Source organism: Lynx rufus, unplaced genomic scaffold, assembly GCF_022079265.1.
Source record: "Lynx rufus isolate CCGP_SWC_20201006 ecotype Redwood Valley unplaced genomic scaffold, mLynRuf1.p SCAF_12, whole genome shotgun sequence".
Lineage (NCBI taxonomy): Eukaryota > Metazoa > Chordata > Mammalia > Carnivora > Felidae > Lynx > Lynx rufus.
The window spans coordinates 68,388,615-68,412,188 of NW_025814826.1; the positions used below are offsets into that span (position 1 = coordinate 68,388,615).

General features: G+C 65.9%; 1 protein-coding gene across 7 annotated transcripts in view; it reads left to right on the forward strand.

Annotated features, from left to right (window-relative positions):
• The window catches only part of MROH1 (maestro heat like repeat family member 1), a 63,353-nt gene that overhangs the window by 37,275 nt on the left and 2,504 nt on the right, over positions 1 to 23,574 (forward strand). For 5 of the 7 annotated variants that reach the window (XM_047074328.1, XM_047074325.1, XM_047074326.1 and 2 more), the window contains 24 exons: positions 106 to 228; positions 1,877 to 1,984; positions 2,184 to 2,328; positions 2,476 to 2,516; positions 2,764 to 2,905; positions 3,178 to 3,230; positions 3,684 to 3,791; positions 4,100 to 4,219; positions 4,379 to 4,501; positions 5,299 to 5,445; positions 5,551 to 5,577; positions 6,523 to 6,645; positions 6,865 to 6,944; positions 7,044 to 7,155; positions 7,235 to 7,330; positions 7,953 to 8,057; positions 10,168 to 10,303; positions 10,409 to 10,521; positions 11,375 to 11,527; positions 16,580 to 16,734; positions 19,409 to 19,574; positions 20,155 to 20,351; positions 22,711 to 22,848; positions 23,264 to 23,378. In XM_047074328.1, coding sequence (XP_046930284.1) covers positions 106 to 228; positions 1,877 to 1,984; positions 2,184 to 2,328; positions 2,476 to 2,516; positions 2,764 to 2,905; positions 3,178 to 3,230; positions 3,684 to 3,791; positions 4,100 to 4,219; positions 4,379 to 4,501; positions 5,299 to 5,445; positions 5,551 to 5,577; positions 6,523 to 6,645; positions 6,865 to 6,944; positions 7,044 to 7,155; positions 7,235 to 7,330; positions 7,953 to 8,057; positions 10,168 to 10,303; positions 10,409 to 10,521; positions 11,375 to 11,527; positions 16,580 to 16,734; positions 19,409 to 19,574; positions 20,155 to 20,351; positions 22,711 to 22,848; positions 23,264 to 23,378 — 2,826 coding nt within the window. Of the gene's footprint in view, positions 1 to 105; positions 229 to 1,876; positions 1,985 to 2,183; positions 2,329 to 2,475; positions 2,517 to 2,763; positions 2,906 to 3,177; positions 3,231 to 3,683; positions 3,792 to 4,099; positions 4,220 to 4,378; positions 4,502 to 5,298; positions 5,446 to 5,550; positions 5,578 to 6,522; positions 6,646 to 6,864; positions 6,945 to 7,043; positions 7,156 to 7,234; positions 7,331 to 7,952; positions 8,058 to 10,167; positions 10,304 to 10,408; positions 10,522 to 11,374; positions 11,528 to 16,579; positions 16,735 to 17,630; positions 17,794 to 19,408; positions 19,575 to 20,154; positions 20,352 to 22,710; positions 22,849 to 23,263; positions 23,379 to 23,574 lie in introns of those variants that run through there. The other 2 variants (XM_047074331.1, XM_047074329.1) reach the window with 2 other exon arrangements.

Genomic DNA, 23,574 nt, shown 5'->3' on the forward strand with positions numbered 1-23,574 from the left:
ACAGGCAGAGGAGAGGGAGAGCTTCCCCCCTCCCGGCTGGACTGCTGTGGTGCTGGCCAGGGCTCCCTTCGGGGAGCCTCCCTGACCCCCCTCGGGTCCGGGCAGGTGAAGCGGGCAGTGGTGCAGGTGATCAGTGCCATGGCACACCACGGCTACCTGGAACAGCCTGGAGGAGAGGCCATGGTCGCGTACATCGTGCAGCAGTGCGCGCTGCCCCCCGAGGCCGAGGTAAGGGCAGGCCCCTCACCCACCCTCCCTGGGGCTCCCGAGCTGGCGGCCTCTTGGGAGCAGGCCTGGCCAGAGGGCAGGCGGGTGGGTCCGTGCGCGGGGCCTCGGTCCGCGTGCCGAGCACCTGTCTCCCGTGTCTGAGGTGGGGCCTCCAAGCCGCAGCGCCCCGCTTCCTTAGCTCCCAGCACTCAGAAAAGAGGCAGAACAGACGCTTGGTCCTCCCTGGGGCTTTTGTGTTAAAAGCGTTACCGAGCAAATCCAAGTTTCTTCTCGAGGGAGAGCAAGGTTGACGGCAGGAACACGCAGGCATGACGGGGTGGTCTCAGTGTCACGGCCTTGAGCCCGCCCTGGCCTGGGCTCTCGTGCCCACAGAGCCACCTGCCTGCCCAGGTCAGCTCAGAGGGGACACGTATGTCCCCACATGGGCCTCTGTGGTTAGGTTGAAATGCCGGGGTGTAACCCGCGCTAGTGGATGCTGCCGGCCCTCGGGAAGGGGGTCCCGCTGGGCGCTGCTCCCGCAGGCCTGTGGGGGGCCAGGTCCACTGCTGCTTTGGCTGATTCTGGCCTCTGCATTGTCACCGCCGCTTTGGGGCTGTGGGGCCTAAGCTGGAGAGAATCGAGTCCTCTGGTGTAGCCTATTAGTTCCCAGTGTTTTGGGGATTTGAAGGTGTCTATTAGGATATTAAAATCTGTCCAGGTGAGTAGCTTTCTGCGGCCACTGCGGACTTGTACTTTTATTGTACTGTCTCTTGTGAATCTAACCAGGTTTATTCCTGCTTTTGAGACTCTGTTGGGAGGGCCACCTGGCGGGTTCTGTCGGGAGGAGCGAGCCGCCCTTGATCTCGGGGTTGTGAGTCCAAGCCCCACACTGGGCACGGAGGTTACTTAAAAAAGCAAAATCATTAAAAAAAAAAAAAAAAAAAAATCGTTGAGAGATTGTCCTTTTGATCTAGCAGATGATCAGACCTCCAAAGTGGTTCATGTTTGTTCAGTATGAAGTTCTATCTACATTTATAGAACATGCTTTAAAATTGTCATTCGAGGCCTAAGCACCCCTATTTTTTCTGCTTTTGGCCTTTGACGTCTGCGTGAGGACTGTAGGTCTGCTACAGTCATCGAAGTTCTGCTGTCTCTTGGTTGTTCGGTGCTTGCTTCTTGGTATTTGAAAGCACAGACGGAAGGCTCGGACAGAACGTTTAGAGAACAGGAGTCATTTTCCTGCCTGGAACCTGCCCAGGGAGCTGGGCTCTGGGGCGCCGTCTCACCAGAGAGGACAGCAGGCGTCTCTGGCCGAACCGTCAGCCACGTCAGGCTGCGCAAGTTGGTAGAAAATGGGAGTCTTCTCAGGTGGTTGTCATTTCCACGAAGGCCTCCCTTTTTCTACGCGTGTCAGTGTTGCCGAAGCCCGTGGCTGGCAGGGAACGTGCAAGGTTTCCTCTATTCTGGGGACGAGAGCTCAGCCAGGTGAGCCCGCGTCCTTGGGCAGTTTCAGCGCAGTGTGTGTTACCTGCCCCCGGCAGGTGCCGGACAGGGTCTGCCCTGTTCGCACACGGGCCGTGTCCTCACGGCCCAGAGCCCACAGCCGCGTAGAGCGGTGGTGGCCCCACGCGTGCGCCTGCCTTTGCCCCCCCCCCCCCCCCCACACCAGCCTCAGAAGCCGGGTCCCGACAGCGAGGACCCCGCCACGGACAGTGTGCGGGACGTCAGCATCAGCACCCTCTACCTGGTCAGCACCACCGTGGACAGGATGAGCCACGTGAGTGTGCAGACCCCCCTCTGAGTGACCGCTCCCCCCTCCTGACCTTCTGGCCCTGCGACCGCTGAACCCTGCAGTGCGCAGCTGCAGGGGCAGGGGCGCTCGCCTCCCTCCCCCCCCACGACCTTGCCGAGCCCCCGCGGCGCCCGGTGGGAGCTCCTGCAGCCGCGCCGCCGACAGACCCCGGCTCTGCCCCCAGGTCCTCTGGCCGCACCTGCTCGAGTTTCTCACCCCCGTGCGATTCACCGGGGCGCTGACCCCGCTCTGCAGGAGCCTCGTGCACCTGGCCCAGAAGAGGGAGGAGGTGGGGGCCGATGCCTTCCTCATCCAGTACGACAGCAACGGTGCGCCCCTGCTCTCCCCGTGCCACCCCTGATGCCTGACCCCACCCTCGCAGCCGCCCCCAAGTCCGCCCCGCCCCAGGTGCAGTCAGGGGCCGGGGGCTCTGTGGGCAGGCGGCCCCCTGAGCGTTTCTCCCCCGTCCTTTCCAGTGACCCTCCCTTCACCCTACGCCATCACCACGAGACTCCTGGTAAGCGTTGCGCTTCGGCGCTCTGTGCCGGTGGCGCCGTGTCCCCTGACCACGGCACACCGAGGGGGTCTGGGAAGGCCTGGGCGCTCCCCTCGGTCCCCCTGTCCCCTGACCCCTGCTGTCTCGCAGGTGCTCCCCATGGGGTTGGGGGGACCTGAGCCGTCTCTGCCTCCGCCTCCCCGGGAGGGCGGCTCTGCGGGGCACGGTGGCCCCTCGGGTCTAGAGCTCCCACCTCTACTTACCTCAGACCGTGTCTTCCAACCCCTACCTGGGGGACGGCCGCGGGGCCGCCTCGCTGCGTCTCCTGAGCGTCCTGCATCGTAACATCCACCCTCAGCTGGGTCAGCGGTGGGCCACCACCGTCCCCCTGCTGCTGGAACACCTGGATGGTGAGGCTCCGGGCGCGGGTGGTGTTCCTCTGCCGGTTTGCGTCCGGGTTGGAGAGACCACGTTTTCTGAGGTGGAAGAAACGGTCCCCACGGAGGTTCAGGACACAAGGCGGGGAAGGCGTTCCCTGCAGGGTGTCCCCTGGGAGCATCTGGGGTGTGGGAGCGCCTTGGTCCTCCTGAACACAGGGCGAGGCCAGCCCGGGAGGCTCTGGGTGAACTCTGCTTCTATCGATGGGCGCGGGCCGAGCTGACAACATGACTGGTCGTTTCAGAACATACTGAAGAGACCCTGTCCCAGAAGGAGTGGGAGGAAAGGCTGCTGGCGGTGAGGATGGGGGCGGGGGGGGGGGGAGGGCAAGGCCGTGGCCTGTCTTGGGGGTGGAGGCCTCTCCAGCCTGGGTCAGGACAGCTCAGGGAGCTCAGTAGGCGCTGGGGGGGGGGCGGGGGAGGATGGGGGAGCTACGAGGGGGGGCTGGGGGGAACCACCTGCTGCTGCCCTCACAGGTCGCTCACCCTGCTGTGACAGAGCCAGATTTCAGGGGCTTTGAGCTTCTGTGGCCCGGGAATCCTCTCTCCTGTCCCCTGCCAGGCCCACCGCATGTCTGACCACCCAGGGTTTGCTCTGCCTGGGCTTGAAGGTCATCAACAGACCATTCAGAGCCACAGCACAGGACCACCCTGAGGTCACTGCACGTGACGTCACGGGGCCTCAGTGCCCTCCCCGGCCCCGTGAAGGGCTGCATTCCTGGCCCCTCACTGCTTTGGCCCCTGCCCACAGTTCCTTCGGGACACTCTGGCTGTCGTGTCTGACAACACGTGGATTTGCCAGCTGAGCCTAGAGATGTGCAGACAGCTGCCCTGCTACAACGGGACGCCCCAGGAGAAGGTGCACGGAGGAGGGGGTGCCCCGGGGGGGGGGGTTCTGGGCAGCGTCCTTAGGCTACTGTTCTTTTGCCTTGATTCCATGTGATCTTCTGCACGAACCTGTCTCCAGTGGCCTGTGGCCCTGGCAGAGCCAGAGAGGGACGGCCCGTGAGCCTCCTCCCAGAGGCCCACGGCTGGGGGTGCAGGAGCCCGTCACCCCCACTCCTCGCGGTGGCCACCGTCGTGGGTGCCCGGCAGCCCCTCCCACATCTGCTTGGCGCTCCCGCACTCAGGCGTCGGGCGCGGCTGTGCTCCTTGGCCCTGTTGCAGAACTTCCTGTATAAATGCATTGGAACCACGCTGGGTGCCGCTTCGAGCAAGGAGGTGGTGAGGAAGCATCTGCAAGAGCTTCTGGAGACGGCCAGACACCAGGAGGAGGCCGAGCGCGAGGTGGTGCCCTCCCCAGAGCCTCTCTCCCCCTTCAGGCACTCAGTGTGTGTGTGTGTGCGTGCGTGTGTGACTGCACCTCTCTGGAGCGTGTGCGTGTGCAGGGTGCTCCTTCCCACCCCTGTCCTTGCCCAGGTGTGAGTGCATCTGTGCGTCTCCCAGGGCCTGGCCTGTTGCTTTGGGATCTGTGCCACCTCTCACCTGGATGATGTCCTGGCCCAGCTGGAGGACTTCATGAGGTCAGATGTGTTCAGAAGGTCCACCGGCATTTTCAACATTTTTAAGGTACGGGGGTCAGGGTGACCGCTGGGGCGGTGGTGGGGGGCATCTGGGTGGGACCAGCCGTGCTTCTGTCTTGGCTGTGCTGCTGTGATTTGGGGTCCTGCGGCTGCGGGTTCTGGAGCTTCCTGGGCTCAGGCACGCTGCCGGTTGGGGGCAGGGCAGGGAGGTGGCATCCGGTCCATGCCTCTTTGTGGGTGGGGCTGGTGGGTATGACAAGGGGCAGTCCTGTGCTGGCCATGGGCTCTGAGGGGCTCCCAGGGGCCAGGATGGGACTGCCCTCCTGCTGTCTGCGTGTCCTCTGCCCCCTGGTGGCCAGCGAAGGCTGCATTCTTGGGGAAGCCTGATGCAAGGGGCATGGACCACTGCCCCGTCCGCCACCCCAGTCCTCGTCTCCCGGTGCCTGTTGCAGTTACAGAATCTCAAGTCCGGGCCGGGTGGGAGGGCTCCAGAGCAGCCACTGAGAGGGCAGGGGCCCCTGCCCCCCCTGCCCCGGCCCCCGAGTTGGCTGTCAGCTCCCAGCCCTCCCTTCTGCCCACCTCTCCCATAGTGGTCCACTGCTCAGTGCTTTCCCTTCTGCTGCTTTGTCCCCAGCGGGCCCGTGGCTGGCCTGCCTGTCCCGTTCTGTCCCCGGCGGAGGGACTCTCCGATGGCGCCCTCCGCTCCTTCGGTTATGCCTCTGACATTGCTGGCCAGCTCAGCCCTTCTTCCAGAGGGACCTGGGGGTTCTGAGCGCAAGGCTTCCTATTGGGGGCAGGTAATGGCCTGTAACTGAGGCCCTGCCGACCCCTCTGGCCTCTCAGGACCGAAGTGAGAATGAGGTGGAAAAGGTGAAGTCAACCCTGATCCTGTGTTACGGCCACGTGGCAGCACGGGCCCCCCGCGAGCTGGTGCTGGCCAAGGTCGAGTCGGACATCCTCCGGAACATATTCCAGTACTTCAGCACCAAGGTGGGCGCCTCGGCAGACTGCTTGCGTGGGGGGCGCCATGCAGGCGGGGCAGGGACGTCACCGCCAGAGCTTCGCGTTTTAACTCCCTTCACTTTTGTTGTTCAGGTTCTGGGAATAAAGGTAGAGACCAAGGTACAGTGTGTAGGAGTTAAGTGTGAACTATGCCTTTTCTCTTTTCTCTGGGCTGGCCTGGTTGTGAGCTTCAGGGGCGGAAGCCAGGGGGACGCCCCCTGGGGCTCCCCGGTCCCAGTCCCCAGGGATAGCATCTGGGAGCATCGCGCCAGGACGGGTCCCCACTCACCTTGGAGCAGCTTCTCCTCCTACAGCCACAGTAGGGGCCCAGGAGCTAGTGTCCCGGCCTGGATGCTGGGTGGTGGGTGGACAGAAGATGGCCGGAGGGCTTCTGAGCGGCTGGCTGGCAGGCCCACAGGCTGGGGCTCTGCTCCCCGATGCTCACGACGCCCACCTCCTGCCGAGCCTCACTAACGTGTTTCCTCTCTGGGATCTCTGGCACTAACTGGGCACTAACGCCTCTCTAGGAGTGGCTGGGCCTTCCCCTTGAAGAGCAGACCCTCTGGGGTCTCCTGGGGTTGGCTGGAGGGGAGGGTATTCTGAGACTTGTCTCTTCCTGGACTTCGTGTCCCCAGGACAGCTCCCCACACCCCCTTTCCTGACTCCCCAGAGGCCGAGTCGGTGGGACAGGCAGGGGACAGTCCCGCTCTGCCGGGGCTCTTCTTGGGCGTGTTCCCTTCTCCTCCCACCTTGAGATGCCCTTCCAGCCACACCCCAGGGTGCAGGGGACACAGCGTGCTGTCTGCCCGAGCCAGGCGGAGAGCTGAGTGCCGCAGGGGCTCCAGGCCCCCTGGTCTGCGTGGCAAGAGCTGGAGGAGGACAGGCTGAGAGCCCCTCAGGGAGGAACGTGTGTGGCTGCGGGGCCTGAGGGCTGTCACTCTGGGTGGCCTCCTGTTCTGGATTCCACCCCCAGGGCCGAGAGGCAGCGGCCGCCCACCTCGGGGCAGAGCTGTGCTGTGGGGGCGGGCGTTGGTGGCCCCCCCCTGCAGTCCTGTGTCCTTCCAGGACCCGGCTCTGAAGCTGTGTCTCATCCAGAGTGTGTGCATGGCCAGCCAGGCCATCTGCAGCAGTGCCCAAGCTGGCTCTTTCCACTTCTCGAGGAAAGCCGAGCTGGTGGCACAGATGATGGTGAGCTCTGGGCGGGGCCCGGCCGGTGCTAGGGTGGCTCCCAGGGCGCGGCCCTAGACGGGGGAGTTGGGCCTGGAGACGACTGCGTGCAGCGAGGGGCCCGGCACCCACTTGGGTTGGGGGACAGAGTTGGCCAGAAGCCAGCGCCGGGCAGATGGCTGACCAGGAGGAAGGCTGGCGCTTGGGCCAAGGGCTGAGTCGCGGGGCTGGCTCCCCTAGGAGTTCATCAAGGCAGAGCCCCCAGACTCCCTGAGAACGCCCATTCGGAAGAAGGCCATGCTTGCCTGCACTTACCTGGTGTATCCTTTCCTCTGGGTGTGAGGGGGGCTGTGGGGGGGCCCTCTGTGCACGTGCCCTCTGGACAAGGGGTGTGGCACGGGGCCTTGACTGCGGTTCAGCTCCCTGGAGCCAGCGCTGGAAGAGCGAGTGCAGGCGGACTTGATCCGCGGCTGTCTACACAGCGTCATGGCTGTGCTGCCTGAGCCCGAGGGGGAGGAGGACCGCCAGGAGGTATCACCCTGCATCCACGGCGGGCAGCGGGCAGGCCGCTGCAGGCACCGGGGTCACTGGTGGCCTCATCTCTTTCTAGTCCCTGTACCTGGACACCATGCACGCCCTTGAGGATCTGCTGACAAGCCTCCTTCGGCGGAACATGACCCCGCAGGGCCTGCAGATCATGGTGGAGGTGTGCTGTGGGTGTGCCCTGCCCCGGGGGTGCCCCCCCGACCCCGGCAGCCGGCCCCATGCCTGGTTTTCCTGGCGCTGCCTGCTCCGGGGGCGCTGGGGAGTTTGGTGCTCTCTGCCAGTGTATGGGAGGGGCGTCTGTGAACAGGAGGGCTGCCCTGCCTGGACGGGTGGGCGGATGGGGGTGGGCCCACACAGGGGCCTATCGTCGCCTCCCCTCCACCGCGTGGCACGGGGATGGAGAGACCACTCAGGCACCGATGTGAGCTCCTGGCCGTCTAGGGCTGTCGGCATGGCGGAGCGGGCACGTGGTAGCCAAGCCGCACCCCTCCCTGCCGTTTCCGGCGCTGCAGTTGCAGGGGCGAGACTGACCTGCTTGCAAAAGCGGCCCGTCCCCTGGTAGGCCTGGTTCGCTCTCGGTCCGCCTGGGGCGGCCACGTCTGTGGGCCGGGCCAACAGGACGGGGACAGGGCCCCAGCTGTAGCAGGCGACCTGCCGTGACCTGGCCCGCCGGCCGGGGACGGGCGGCCCGGCAGGGATGCTGAGCCGCCCGCAGCGCGCAGGCTGCTGCTTCCCGGGCTCACCCCTGCCCCGGCACCCATGCGAAGCCCCCTCTCCCCCAGCACCTGAGCCCGTGGATCAGGTCCCCACGGGGCCACGAGAGGGTGCGGGCGCTGGGCCTGAGCGCTTGCCTGCTGCAGCACTTCCTGGAGCACCTGCACGTCAGCGTGAGTACCAGGCGACTCCCCTGCCCCGGCCTCGGTCCTGGGTCCCCTGGCCTGGGGGCTGCTGTGTGTGGCCCCCACGTCCCACAGCACCCTCCCAGCTCCCTGGTGCTCCTCTGGCGGTTCCACATTCCGGGGGCCCCCACCATCCTCTTTCCGGAGACGTGCACAGAGGGCCGGTCAGGACCGGGAGTCGTCCTCAGGGCTGGCCGCTCAGAGTAAAACCTGACGGGCACCCCTCTCCTCGGGAGCCCCCGCGTCAGCTGCGGAGAAGGGGAGGTGGGGGCGGGGTAAAAGAAAGCGAGGACGTTTGGGCAGAGGCAGGGGGTCTGGAGCGGTAGGGGTGGGCTGCGAAGGGGCTCAGTCCGGGAAGCGCGTGGGTGTCTGGCACTTCGGCGTCTGCGGAGGGGGGGTGGCGGGGGGGCTCGGGGCCACGCTGTCGGGGCTTCGCGGCTGTGCGCACAAGGCCGTTGGTCTAGGTGATCCTCGGATAAATTTCGCGTCGTCCTGAAACATCCCTGTTGTGATTTTGGTAGGGATTGCGTGGGACCGATGGATTAACTCGTTGAGCGTCCGTCAGTAATGGGTCTTTCCACCCAGGCCGCTCGGAAACGCGGGACGGCATCTTCACGCGGCTCTGCCGTGAGAGATTTTGGTGCGTTTGCCAGTGAAGCGCTTTCTGCAAGCGCTGTCAGTAACTGACTGTAGCTGGTGCCCACGGAAAGCGTGGATTTGTGGACTCTGAGACGCGAGGCGGTTCGTAAGACCCCGTCGTCGTTTCTAATGAGCGTTGGTTAGTTCTCCTGTGCTTCCAGAAGCACGGTCGTGTCGCTTACAGATGCTGATAATTTGGCCTTTGCCCCCAACCCCTGTGCCTCTCGGCCTCTCGTGTTGCCTGGTGTTTCCAGAACAAAGTGGGGACTGACAGCAGCCCCCGGCCTCTAGATAGTTGCACTGCTAGGCATTCTCTATCCTGTTCCAGCTGCGTCTTTCTTTTTTTATCTGTTACTTTGTGAGAGGGAGAACGCACACGGGTGGGAGAGGAGAGGAGGGGCGCGGAGAGAGAATCCCAAGCAGGGTATGCAGCCATCCGCACGAAGCCCATCTTGGGGCTCAAGCTCACGGACAGTGAGATCGTGACCTGAGCCAAAGTCGGCCTAACCGACGGAGCGACCTGGGCACCCCTGGTCTGTCTTAATGAGGATGTTTATCAGGAGTAGATGCTTGTGGTCTTTTCTCTTGGTTTTTTGTTTGTTTTGCTTTGTTTTTTTTCACCTACCCAGACCCTGATTGTCTCGCTGGACCTGCCGCATGTGTCTGGATGGTTTTCGCTTCTGAGCGAGCTTAGGCGGCCTTTTCCCACAAATGCTTTCCTGGCCTGCTTTTCACATAAGCCCAGTCTAAGTAGAGTTCACCTTTGTGTGTGGGGTGACAGATGTCTGGTCTCGCTGGGAGGAACGGTGGCTAGCCCCCAAGGTCCTCCCTGCAGCCTACGGCTGGGGTGAGGGCCTTCAGCCGAGCCCTCAGAGCAGCGGAGCCTGACTCTCCCTTAAAGGCGCCTGTGCACGGACAGGGTGCGGGCGCTTCCCCAGGAGGCCTCATGCGTGGCGGGCCGATGGGGGCAGGTGGAGGCAGGAGACCGAGGGGTGTGCGACTGATGTCGCGAGGCCGTTTGTTCAGTGTGGGGCAGGCAGGGCTCTGTATCTGGCCAGGAAGACTAGGCCCCGGAAGACGGGCCCGGGACCCCGCTAGGGCGAAAGGAGATCTCACGCAGCCCTTCACCTGACGGGACCTGTGTTCTAGGGGAGGGAACGTCCCACACCTCCTGGCCAGGATCAGCAGAGCCCTGCCCCCCTCTGCTGCCCGTGGGGACTCCCTCTTTATCTCCTGATCGCCCCTCTGCCTGCACACACCTGCTACCGGACCCTCCTCCTCTTAGGGGTCCTGGCAGGGGAGCAGCTCACCGAGGAGCTGTACTGGTCACACCCCTGCCTGTGCCTGGGTCCAGCTGGTGCAGGGACACCTGCCCACTCCTGGCATCTTGGGGGGCCCGGCCCTCCTCTCTGTCCCCCCCCCAGTGTTGCACGAGGGCCCCCTCCTTCTGCCTCTCCAGGCCCTGGTGCCCTTCCACAACCTGGGCCTCCTCATTGGCCTCTTCTCCCCACGGTGCGCGGACTTGTGGCCTGCCACCCGCCAGGAGGCTGTGAGCTGCGTCCACGCCCTGCTGTACCTCCAGCTGGGCTATGAGGGTGAGCCCCTGGCTGGACAGAGCTGCTGGAGGGAGGAGGGGTGGAGCCTGGGCCTTGGGGGCCGGGGAAGCACCTGCCCGGCCTCCCTCTGCCTTGCCTCTGAAGGCTTCTCCCGTGACTACCGGGACGATGTGGCCGAGCAGCTCCTCGCCCTCAGAGAAGGCCTCGTGCACCCCGACCCCGCCGTCCTCTTCCACACCTGCCACAGCATAGCCCAGGTACCCGCCGGGGTGGCGCCGTCACAGCAGCCAGCTCCGAGCACGCCACGGGCTCTGCAGGGCGCCGGGCGGGTGTGCCACGGGGCCAGCGGGCTGGCCCTGCTTCCACCTTCCTGGGGTCAGCCCTCCGAGGCCCAGCAGCAGGGGCGTCAGGAGCTCAGCTGCCGGCTCCAGAGAGCCGAGGAAGCTGCCCCAGCCTGCGCTGTGAGCCCCCACGCCGGGACGGCCCTCCTACTCCATCTGGTGTCTGGACCCGGCCCTCGGGTCCCGAGGCGGCGTGCTCTCCTGCGGAAGAAGGAGGGGAGGGGGTGAACGGGGCCCTTCCTGGGTGGGGAGGGAGGACTCCGCGGGAGGAAAAGACGCAGCCCTGGGGGACTCCGGGCGGAGTGGGAGGTGTGCGGCTGAGGCCAGACGTGGCGCGGCTGCCGTTTGTGGTTTTGTGTCCCTTCCATTCTGTGTGCTGTCTGTCTGCTTTAATGAGTGGCTCGCTCTGCTGTGCTGACCAGACGAGGAGGGGGCTCCGGTCCGTGGCTGGGCTGCTCAGGGTGGATGTGCCACCCCCCACCCTTGACCCTGCAGTCTGGACACCTGCAGGCCACCCCACGGGTCAGGAGGGCAGCCGCCCCCAGACTGCCTTCCAGGGGCCTGGGTCAGGCGGGTCCTTGAGGCACCCCGTGTCCCGGCAGGGCCAGGCTTCGGCCCCGGCGCGCCTCCTGTGCGTGAGCCGCCACCTCGCCCCCGCACCCACGAGGGGGCGAGGGCGGCTGGAGGAGGCACCCGGCAGCCCCCGACCCCGGGATGCCGGGTCTGTGTCCCCACCGGCTCAGTTCTTCTGACACAGCCGTCGTCCTAGATTATTGCCAAGCGCCTCCCGCCAGAGCAACTCATCAGCCTCCTGCTGACCTTGTTTGAGAGTCTGGGAGACCCGGACAAGAACTGTTCGAGGGCGGCTACCATCACGGTCAACTGCCTGCTGAGGGAGCGAGGGAGCATGCTCCAGGAGAAGGTGAGGGGGGCGGGGCGGGGCAGGGAGGGGAGGGGCCGGGCTGGGGCCCGGAAAAAGGAAGGGGAAGGGGAAGGAAAATGCGGGGGGCGCGGAGCCCCGCGGCGAGTGGGCGCTGGCTGGGCCCTCTGCTCCGGGCCCTTCGGAGAGTCCCACAGCTGGCTGGCCCACGGGGGCCCTGCCCGGGGCGCTCACGTGCCGCCTGCTCCTTGTGGCCTTCCCGTTCACCCTGTCACCTCTGTGTGCCCTTGGGAGCTCAGGTGGCCGTCTGCGTAGTTGTTCCCAGTCGTGCGTCCGCAGGGGCCCTGCGTCAGCGCGTGTGCAGCGACAGCTGACACGCACGTTCCGCGCTCGGGTCCCCGCGGGTGCGAGGCGGGCCCCAGGGGTCGGGTGGCTGCTACCACGCCCGCCCTGTGAATCCCCGAGAGGCGGACCTGTTGGCCGGGAGGGGTTTGAGGCTCCCTCTGGAAGTGGAGCGTCCCAGCAGAGCACGGACTTGTCCTGGGGGTCCCCACGGATGTGCACGCACAGGCGTCCGCCCGCTCCGGAGTCCCTGGTCCCCCAAGCCGACACCCCGCAGGCTGCCCCTGCCTCCCTGCAGTGCGGAGCACCGGCTGGTTCGTACCCCGTAGAGACGGACTCGCACCCTTCGTGCCCTCGTGTGCCGCCCCTGCCGGCGTGAGGTCACGCACACCGTCGCCCGCGCCTGCGCACCGCCTGGCTGCCGCCTCAGGGGGCACGCGTGCAGTTCCCAGGAGGGGCCGCGTTGCCGTGGGCCGCATGAGGGTGTGTTTCTGTCGGGGACACGCCGGGAGAGGCCGCGCCGTTGCCGGCACCGGTCCGCGTCGTCCTGGGGGTGAGTGGCGGCTCCATGTTGAGCGGGACTCGCGTTTCTCTGGTGGCCTGTGAAGCTGAACGCTTTTGTACGCGTGTGCCGTGCGCAGCTGGAGACGCCCGCGTCTTGCCCATTTTTATTCTGGGTTGTCTGTGTTTCTCCTGTTGATTTGTGCCAGTACTTTATATATTCCGGATACGAGTTCTCTGTCAGAGATACGCACGCACACGTGGGCACACGGACATGTGTATGTCACCAGTACCTTCTCAGGGAGGGACGAACAGGAGTTTGCTGACGGAGAAGGTGGAAGAGCATCAGAAAGGGCCACGTGGCAGGAGAGCTGTGCGTGGTGACCCCTGGAGAGAGAGAGTGTCCCCTCAGGAGACACTTGTCAACGGGCCGCAGGTGTGACGGGAGGGCACGGCCACGGTAGGGTTTGCTGGGGGAAGGCTTGGATTTTATTCACTCAGCGGGGCCCCCCCGCTTGGACCTGAGTGGTAGAAAGGGGCCCCGGAGGCCCCATGCGCGCGGAGGGGACGGGCCAGTTTGGAGGCCGGGGCCGCTGGTGTTCCTGGTGCGTGGGTACACGGGCCGCACTCCGTGTGTCCATCCGGCTGTGAGTGCGGCTGTAACGGGTGTGCGGACGGCTGGCCCTTGGGTGAATTGCCCACGGCGGGGGCGCTGGGTCGTTCAGGCCTCTTTGAACGTTTGGAGGAGCCTCCTCTGTTCCCACGGCGGCTGCACCGGTTCGCGTTCCCGCCAGCCGTGCAGAGGGCTCCCTTTCCCCGCATCCTCACCCACACTTGTTTTTTGTTTTGTTGGTCGCAGCCCTCCTGCTGGGTGTGAGGTGGCACCTCAGAGTGGTTTTGACTTCATTTCCCTCAGGATTGCTGACGATGCACTTGGCCATTTGTCTGTCTTCTGGGAGACCTGTCTGTGACCTTCGCCCATTTTGAGATGACGTTGTTTGGTCTGTTGTTGGCTGTGCGGTTCTCTGTATGGCCTGGCCACCGGCACAGTATCGGGTGTCTGACCCGGGAGTGTTCTCCCATTCTGTAGCCCTCGATTGTGTCCTCAGACACCTAAAAGTTGTCGTTTTGTAAGAGGCTCCATGCCTGGGGTGGGGGGTGGGGGGTGCGTTGAACCTAGGCCCTGAGATCAGGAGTTGCCAGGTGCTCCTCGTGCGCAAAAGGTTTTCGATCCGACGCAGGCCTAGGTTTTTGCCTTCGTTGCCTGTTCCTTGGGTGTCATGGCCAAGAAATCACCACCAAATCCGTTGTCGTGAAGCTTCTGCCTGGTTTGTTTTTTTGGAGCCCCCGTTCCCGACAGAGGAAGGCTCCTTTCATGGGCCCGGCGTGCCTCACCAGCCGGCGGGGGCTCAGGGTGCTGCCGCCTGCACGGTACCCTTCCCAGCTTCGGCCCACAGACACGACACGCACCCCCCTCGCCCCACGGAGCGGGACTGCTGACGGCCGGGCTCGTGCTTCAGCGCGTCTGTGACACGCACCTCCGTCTTCCGCGTGACGGGCACGCTCGCATCCTGCACCCGCGGAGGTCACGCGGGCCACCACTTTCCTCCCTGCCCTGAGAGGCCTTGGCAGGGGGCCCTCTTAGGGACACCAGGACACTGTTGAATGTCTCCGACACGGAATCAGAAAACGTGGTCTTGGCGGGCGGCGTGACCGGACCGAGGGCCCCCGGCCCCAGCGTGCAGCAATGGTGAAACAGAGCGTGTCGTAGCGTGAGCGCAGAGGGCAAGACGGGAGAGCGCCGGCTCCTGACCTGGGTCGTCTCGGGAGGGAGGAGAACGGCCTTCTCTGGGCTGGAGGGACGTGTGCTGGCGAAGCCAAGGGGAACAGGTGAGAGGAGACCCTCTGCAAACGAAACGGGGCTGCTGCTGTGGAGGCCGCCCGGCGGCCCCCGGCTCAGGCGCGTGCCCGAGAGACGTGGAGACAGACGTGGCCGCGAAGACCGGCACGTAGACGCTCACGGCAGCGTCGTGCTTAATGGCCAAATGAAGGAACCTGAATGTCTGTCGGTTAATAAACAGAAATAAAACACATCCCACCTGTACGCTGAAATGCTGCTCGGCAACCCGGAGGAGTGAAGTATGAAACACGCTCCGCGTGGATGAGCCTTGAAAACGTCGTGCCCCGTGAAAGACAGCAGCCACCAGAGGCCACCTAGTGTGTGAGTCCGCAGGGCCGGGAGGGGGTCAGGGGCCGGGGCCGGGTGGTTAACGCACACGCAGCTTCTCTGGGGTGATGGCAGTGTCCTCGCGCGGCACGACCCTGTGTCTGTACGAGAGACCGCCGAGGGCTGGACTGCGTGGCGCGTCCTGGCTCGGCGGAGTCAAAATCCGCTCTCTCTCCATCCGCTCTTTTGGGATTTTTATGGAGGCTTCCACAGTCAAAATATGCACAGTCAAAATCCGCTCTCGGCGGAGCCGTGAAGAGAGCGCGCCGTGAGGGGTGGACCTCAGCCTGGGGCACGGGCGCAGGGCCGGTGAAGGTGAGCCCTGGAGCTGCCCGGAAGGTGGAGGGCGCACGGGCCGTCGGAACGCAGACCCCCGGCTGAGACCGGACGGAGCCGGCTCACCGGCACAGACCCCGGCCCGCGGGCCCCCCGCGGCCGAGCACCGGGGCCTGCTGCCACGCTCACGAGTCGCACGGATCGGAGCCGTTCACGCGCCCCAGTGGGTTCCGGCCGCCGAAGAAAATCCGCAAGAGCAAGGAAAACGCTAGAGAGGACAGATAAACCCACGGAGACGATTAGAAACACCTCTGAGGAGACAAGTCGGGGAAAGAGCCAACATCCCGGAGAGGAGGCAGCGAAGTGAAGGAAGGAGGAGAAGCCGCCACGGTCCGGCTCGAAAACCCGCCCTGGGACGGACGCACGTGGGGAAGATCCACGGTTACGTTAGTGCCGGAGGGCGGGAACGTTACGTGCACGAGCGAGGCGTGTGTCCAGGCCGGGAGCCCAGGGGAAGGGGGAGCGCCGCTGGCCTTGGCCGCTTCAGCAGTGAACTCGGACGGGAAGGGCCCACGGATGTTCCTGCATCGGTGGGAGCCAGGCCCCGGCCCAGCCGGTGTGGAAAACACCTCCTTCCTGCCAGAGCCCTGGGGCCGGGGTTAGGGACACTCTCTACCCCGGCAGCTGGGGGGGGGGGAGAGGGCGGGCAGTGGGAGCAGGATCCACTTGCTGCACCCACAGTTGTGAAGCGAGTGTCATCGTGGTGACAAGCCTTTCGAGAAACGGTGGTAAGGACACCGGTCCCCATGGCCGGGTAGGGACCGCTGGCCTGCCCCACTCCAGGCACGTGGCCTCCCACGTTTCCTAACATCCGAGTTGCGCACCTCTTGTGCCCCGCACGCTTGCAAGACTCTACCACACGAGCAGGCGTGGGCCTGGCCTGGAAGGTTCCAGGTCGGAGCCAAGACCTGTACCTCCCTGCTCCTCCTGCTGCCCGGCCGTCGGGTGGGCTCCTCGGCCGGCTCCGCCCGGGCACCTGGGAGGTGGCCGAGTCCACAGTCGGCTGGCTGTCCCTGTCCAGGGACTGTGTCCCTGCCGCCGTCTGTCTGCTGTCGTCTTGGACTGTGGTGTCTTCCCGCTGCGCAGCCGGGGCAGTAGGCGATCCCCGTGGTGGGGCCTGGCACCCCTTTCCCAAGAGCCCTGGGCACCCGCAGTGACAAGCCCGTGCCCAGAAGAGGGCCCGCTTGCCGCGTCGGGGCCTGGGCTGTGCTCTGGCTGCCCCTTCTTGCACCGGATGGCCCCTCTCGCTTCTGGGATGACAGCAGCCTGCCAGCCGCGGTCCAAGAACGAGCGTCCCCTTCCTGGTCCTCGCTGTCGCAGCCCACCGCTTACCTTGCCTTTGCTGGGCGAGGGCGGCCGCGCGCTGCCTCCAGGGGCCCGGGGCTTGCGTCCCCACGTGGGGGCGTGCGGGGCCATCGCAGCTGCCGGCCTCCGTGCTCCGTGTGTCACGCGAACGCTGCCCGTGTGCACCCTGGCACGCGCTCCGCTCTGGTGGCCTCCCACGTGGAATCTGGGTCCCCGCACCGGGACGTGGCATCTCTCTCCGTGGTGGCCGGCGGTGATCCCGCGGGATTCCCGCCCCCCGTGACCCTGGCTGGGGGGCTCACAGCTGGCGGCTCTGATGGCGCTGGAACGCCTCCTGGGGTGGGTGTGCCCAGGGCCTGACCCCCGCGCGCCCCGCCCCACAGGTGCCCGAGATCGTGAGTGTTCTGCGCTCGAAGCTGCAGGAGACCCGAGAGGAGCACGTCCTGCAGGCCGCACAGCACAGCGTGTACCTCCTGGCGTCCCAGCACTGCGCGGCCGTGGTGTCCAGCCTCCTGGGCGGCCCCCTGCCCTTTGACAGGTACCCTGCGCCTGCCGGCCTTTGGGGTGGATGGGGTCCCGGCCGCCTGGGCCGCAAGCCGAGGTCAGCCCAGACTCGGCACTCGAGGGTCCCGTCTGCCCCGCGTGGCGCCCCGGCACCCCTGGCCCCTTCCCGCGTTCTCTGTCCCCGCTTCTCTTCTGCAGGGCGCCTGTCGCCATCCCCAGCCCCCCACCCCGTGCACCCCCACTCACACCCCCAGCTCCCGAGTTTCCGCCCACGAGCCTCACAGGAGAGCGTCTCTCCCGGCCGAGGACCATGCCCTGGTCCTGCCTTTGCTGTGCGCAGGGCTGGGAGTGGTCTCGGACCCCGGCGCGGTTGGTACCGTCTGCCCGCCGTCGGGCGCCGCCATTCTCCCTGACGCGTGTCCACTCTGGGGGTGTGCCGCTGGGCGGGGGTGAGCGCACGGTCACGACCCCTCCTCCCCGGGAGTGCCTTCTGCATTTCCATCCCGTCCCCGCCAACCTTTCCTCGTCCATCTGTCCTTCCAGCGTAAGTGGCTGCATCTCCCCACCGACGCGGTGGGACGGGACGGCAGCCTCAGCGGGGACCCCTCTTTGCCGCTCCTCTTCTGTCCTGATCGTCTTTCTTGTGTCTTGTGGCCGACGGGCTCTTTTTATAGATTGGTCTTGCCCTGAATTAGTTTGGAAGTTGTCAGCCCTCTTTCTGTTCTAGTGGTTGCCCTGAGAGTGACCCCGTGTGCGCAGAGCCTGGCTCACGACTGCCTCCCTTCGGGCAGCCCGGGCCTTTGCCCGCCACCCCCCCCCCCCCCCCCCCCGCACGTCCTCACCTACAGGACAGGGTAGGGTCGCGTGTTGCCCGCCGTCAGTGCCCCTGCTGGGTCTGCTCACGCACCTGCCACCTGCTTCTCGCTGAAGAGCACACACTGTCCGCACCACTGGCTGCAGCGTCCCGTGCCTGCAGGCGGCCATCCCCCAGGCGGCTCCCGCCCGGCCCTCCTCGGAACCCGAAGGTCGCCGCTGTCTGACTGCTGCCGTCAGACAGGCATTTTGCCTGATCTTGAACTCAAACAGAATCAGTGTAAGCAGAATCGTACGGAATTTTCTCCTGGCTTCCTCGGGGTAGCGCGCTGTCTTCGCGGTGCACGTGCCGCTGCTCGTCGTCATGCTGCGCTGCATGCAGCCGTGGGCGACACGCCGGCCGCGTCCAGGAGCCGGACGGTCCTGGCGCAGGGGGCCAGATGTGACCCGCCGCCTGTTTTTGTACGGCTGGCGAGCCAAGAATGAATTTTAAACTTACAAACGGTTAGAAAAAAAATTTTTTAAAGAGTATTTCACGATGTGTGAAAATCACACGGGATTAAAATTTGCCCGCACGCGAAGTATTCTCGGAACGTGGCACACCCATTCGCCTCCGCGTTGGTGTCTGTGTCGGAAGCGTGCCGTGCCCTGCCCTGGATGCAGGTGGACGGGGCTGCCCAGCGGCGAAGCCCCGTGCCTCCCCGGTGTCCCTCTCTCCTGGTGGCATCTTGGCCCCTCGCTTTCCTTCACCTGAAGTAGGTCCTCCAGACTGCGGGGGGGCGAGCTCTTTACTGGCCATCGGAAGACACGTTCCTCTGGCCGCCCTCCGGGGATATTACTTTGGTAGGGTCGGCGTTTGGGTTGGGCCGGTCTCCCGTGCCGGGAGGGGGCACGCGGCTGTTCTCTGGCTCCCACGGGACTCACTAGTGCTGTCGTTCTGAAGGGAGCCCGCCGGCTTTTCTCCGCTGCGCACGGGCCGGGCGCTTGTCACTGGTGTCCTGCCTGTTGCCGGCAGGGGCCCGCAGCCCGCTTTCCTTCATCCTCGTGCGTTCTGAACACTTGCCAGCCCTTGTCTTTTCAGATCCTCTCTCCACCCTGTGCTTCCGGGACAGCCTGTCACCCCACCCCTCACGTCTCTGGTTCTGGTCTCTGAGTTTCCACTGTGGTCTTTCTTGTGCTGACTTCAGGTGACTTCTTCCCGTGACCTTCCACTTGTCCCACGTCACCCCTGCTCTGCTCAGGCTGGCGCCAGTTGCCTCTGCAGGGCGCAGCGTCCCGTGTGTCGTTTCCGAAGGGCCGTGGGTTCTCTTTCAGAGTTGCTTATCGAGGGGCACCTCAGGGCGGAGGGGGGGGCCTCCGTGGGTTAAGTGACCGACTCTTGGTTTTGGCTCAGGTCGTGAACTCACGGTTCGTGAGTTCGGGTCTCGCGTTGGGCTCTGCTGACGCTGCAGAGCCTGCTGGGGGTTCTGTCTGCCCCTCTGCCCTGCTCTCTCTCCAAATAAATTTTGGAAGTTGCTTATCGAGTTTTGGAGTTTCCGGTTCCCATTAGGTGCTTGAGGTCTGTCGTTTCGGTCTGTAAGCGTATTAAGGGCTGTGGCTTCTGCGGGGTCTCGCCCCCGAGGCCGAATGAGGCCTGTCTCCTGCAGGAAAGCCTCCTGTTTGCTTCTGGCAGCTCCCGGGGGACTTCAGGGCCTCTGTTCAGGCCGAGACTTTTCTCCCTGCCCTTTGTTGCCAGTGCTGCTCACCGGGGTCGGGGGACGGGGTGGGTTCGTTGGGATGCGAGGTCGGGGCACCGCCTGCCCGGAGCGGAGCCCTTGGAGTCTTGTGGGTGCATCTGGGGTGTGGAGCCGAGCCGGCGGTGGCCTGGAGGTGACTGTCCTTCTGCCCTGCGGCAGCCACACCTGCACCCTGTGGCGGGCGCTGGCCCTGGAGCCCAGCCTCACCACACAGGTCCTGGGGCTGCTCCTGGAGAAGATGAGCAGGGACGTCCCGTTCAAGGAGACCCGGGCCTTCCTGCTAAGCAGCTCTCCTGGCCGCGAGGCCACGCTGCTGCCCCTTGCGGTGAGTGGGGCCCCGGGGCTGATGCGCATTGCCCCCTTCTGCCTGCTCCCTGCGTGGTGAGGGGGCCGGGTGAGGGGCCGCGCTGCCCCTGGCGGGAGGAGGACCCCACAGGGGGCCTGGGTGCCACCCCTCGGGCACCTGGCAGCTAATGGGGGCGCCGGAGCCAGGCCAGCTCGGAGCCCAGGCTCGTAAAGGCCCCACAGGTGTTGGTCCCCAAGGGAAACCGCTCCGTTTCATCCTGCGGAAAAAAGCAAGCCTGGCTTGGCAACATTTCCAGCAGCAAAAGCAGCTGTGAGAATTTCCTCCTCCTCCCGCTATGGAAGCAAGGGCAGATGGTCGGAGGCCTGTCCCCAAGGGGGTCACGCTGCCCCCGTGCCTGCCTCCTGCCCCGGGGGCCTCCCGCTCCCCCTCCCCCCCCCCCCCCCCCGCCCCGCCCGCCCCAGGACCGAGACCTCTCAGCCCGGCGGGGGCTTCGGGCTGGTGCGGTTCTGGGGTGCAGAGCCCAGCCTTCACCGTCGCCAGCCCCGTTAAGAAAGGGCTCCGGCGGGAGGGCTGAGCCTGAAGCGGCCCCTGTCCGCAGGCCACGTGTGCCCTGCACGAGGTCCTGAGCGCCCTGGAGTCTGGGCCCGCGGTGCTCGAGCTGTACCCACAGCTGTTTGCCGCGCTCCTGCTGCGGGTCAGCTGCACCCTGGGCGTCCTGCTGCCCCGGAGCCTGCAGGCCAAGGAGAGGAGGAGCGTGGGCTCGGCCGTGGCCCCCAGGAGCCTCGAGCCCTGCAGGTAACCGGCTCCTCCTCTGCCGCCGCAGCACCGCTGCGTGCCTGGCGTCCTGGCGGGGGCGTACGGGATGGGAAGGGCGGGCACCACGCTGGGGCCCCGACTCAGACTCAGGAGCTAGTGTGTGCCTGGGGAGCTGGGACCCCCCCCCCCCGCCGCCCCCCACCCCGGGGATGATGTTCCAGGCTACACTGTCCACCCTGACGGTGCGGTTTCCTCGGGCTGTGTCTGGGACAGGCACCGTGGGAGAGGCGGCCCCAAGTCTGTGGGGCGGTGCCGTCCTCAGGGTGGCCCGCGGGGGCTGTGTGGGGACACTCAGGTGGGCCCAGAGTAGCACCGCCTTTCGGGAGGTGGGGCTACAGGGAGTATTCGGGGTGCATGTGGGGCCTGGGCTGAGCCCCCACCTCCACCCCCGTGTCTGCAGCCTCGGTGCTCAGCCCTGGGTCCCTGCTCCTTCTACGCTCTGCACCAGAGCGGCTTCTTCAGGCAGAAGGCGTGCAGTGGCCTCACCGCCTCTCCCCAGGGCCCCCTTACAGGGGTCAGGTCCCCAGCCCCCACACCACTGGCCTGTGCAGGCACCTTCCCTCTCTGCTCTTTTTGGGGGTATGGGCCCTGGTGGTCTGTCAAGTGGGCCCTGGGGCGGGAGAGCGGGACAGGCAGGGTGGGGCTGCTTGAGGGAGGTGGTGGGCGGAGGGCTTCAACAGCTCGGGCGTCGGTCCCTGGGGTCGTCCCTGGGCCCACCATAGTGGCACTTCGGAGCCCAAACGACGGCCCCGGGGCCACAGGGCAAAGGGAGGAAGCTGATACCCCAGGGCCTGCAGAGCTCCCCACCCGTTCCGGGCCCGTGGGGCCGGACGGGCCCCGTGCCCCGTGGTGGGGACAGACGGGGGCAGCGTCAGTACGCCCCGCCCCGCCGCCGGAGCGGCCCGGGCCCGGGCGCTCTGGGAGGGGCCGCGTGCCGGAGCCCGGAGCCCGCCCGGCTCTGCGCAGACCGAGCAGAAAATGCGAATGCGCTGGCAGACACCGCCGGGACCGCACGCCACGGCTCGCGAGCCCTCAGCGGGGTCCCTGGGCTGCCACCCCCTGAGCTGAGACGCGCGCAGAGCCAGGCGCAGGTAGAGGAGGCCCGTCAGGCCACGGTACGGGCCGCATCCGTAAGAGCTCCGGGCAGCGGGGTGGACGAGCCAGGGAGGCGCCTTCTCGGCCAAACCTGCATCTCCCCACTTTAGATTGGCCGTAGCCAAAAATCGCCCTAAATGAGCCGTCTTGGCCAAAGGCAGGCCACCTGGTGGATGCCCCTACCTCGGTTGCTGGCCGTGTCAGGTCAAGCGTCCACCCTGGGCCGGGAGCTCCCAGGGCCGGCGGTGCGGGGCCACACGCATCCGCAGGCCGGTGTGAGGCCTGGAGTGAGGGGTGGCCACTCGCAGGGGCGAGGTCGACACCGGGCCGGGGCTGCTATGGCCCCGAGGCTCCCCGCGTGGGGTTCCGAGAGCCCCGACGAGCTCTCTTCGGGCCTCGGGCTTTGGCGTGAGGTTCTCCCGGGTGCCAGACCGATGCTGCTCCCCACCCCCCAACCCCCCACCCCCGACCCGGGACCACGGGCCGTGCCCCTGCGGCCTGCCCGCCGCCAAGTGCCTGCAGGGCCGTGGGGGCACGCACAGCAGCAGGCTCAGCCCAGCCCGGCCCGGCCCAGCCCTGGCCGAGTTTCTAGAGGGAGCCGGGCACATCCTGGCTCCCAGGTGGGAGGCCCTTCCTCGCTGGCACAGAGTCCCATCTGTGGTCCCCTCCTTGGGCTCCGGGGTGTCCCAGGGTGGGTGTGGCTGCGCGCACGCGAAAGCAGGGGACTTGGGTGCAGGAACAGAGCCTGATTCTCAGGGTGGCTGTCGGGCACGTCTGAGGCCAGACACGTCTGTGGTGCAGCCACAGCCCCAGGCCTTTGGAGCCCCTGCTCCGCCCTGCCCACCGACGCTGGGTTTCCCAGGCACTCATCCGAAGGCTCCGTGCTGCCCAGCCAAGAAGAGTCAGACGCCGATCTGTCTTTTGGGTTCATTTTTGTTAACGATTTTGTTCTCTTTTTCTTCTCATCTTAGTTTAATTAATGAAGGTCTTTAGAGCAAGGGACAAAAGCTGTTGGTTGTTACCCTAAAAGTGCCGGAGGGCCCTGCCTGCTTCCAGAGGGTCTTGGGGACGCTGCCCATCGTGGGGGATGGGTGGCCAGATGTCTCAGCAGCTTGAGACCAGAAAGGAGGGGAGGCTGCTCCCCAAGAGCACGGGTCTGTGCGTATGGTACGGAGCAGAGGGACACACGGGGCCTCTGCCGCCCTCACCCCGCCCCCCAAACCCACCCCCGCGTGTCCCGCAGCTGCGCGGTGGATGCTCTGCAGGCTATGCTGCTCCGGGGGGGTAATGAGGACGTGGTGCGGCGTGTGGAGCTGGAGGGGGGCTGGCAGCTGCTCAGGACCTCGGCAGGACACGAGGAGGGGGTCACCCGGCTGGCCAGGTAAGGGGGCCGTGCCCCTGCACACAGGCTCCAGCACCGCTGAGGCACAGTAGGCCAGGCTCTCTGACAGCAGATATCTAGGGGCACCTGGGAGCCAGTGAGCCCAGCTTGGGGCCTCTGCCACGTGTGTGGAAGCGGAGAGGCCACCAACGCAGCTCTGAGCTTCTGGCCACGTGGACAGTCTCGGGGTGGGGGGCAGCGGGAAGGCCCCTCTACGGAGGCCTGGTGAGGTGGGCTAGGATGCTAGGGAGGCAGGATATTCAGGGTTCGGCACCTGGGGCGAGGGCCTTCTGGGCCGGGGCCCTTGACCAAGCGGGCTGGGAGGTGGGGGCAACCCCTTGGGTCCGCGTCGGCTTGGGTGGCTTTGGAGCAGCCCGAGGTCCCAGCACCTGTGCTGTGTGGCCTCCTTCCACAGCGCCATGGCCAAGTGTGCAGGCCCCCGGCTGCCCCTGGTGATGAAGGCGCTCGTGTGCACACAGAGCAGTGTGTATGAGATCCAGAGGGTCACCTCCACAGCGTTCCTGGCCGAGGTACTTGTCACTTGTTCCGATCTGCTGAGGGCCTGGGAGGGTGGGGAAGGAAGCCCCCTCCACACAGGCAGGCACCGGCCTCCCCAGCCAGGGCCATCGCCCAGTTCCCGCTGGGCGCTGCTGGGTCCAGAGGCCGCCGGGCCAGGCCTGGTGACAATCCCACTCTGTTCAGTGGAGGCCTCGGCTGTGCGGTCTG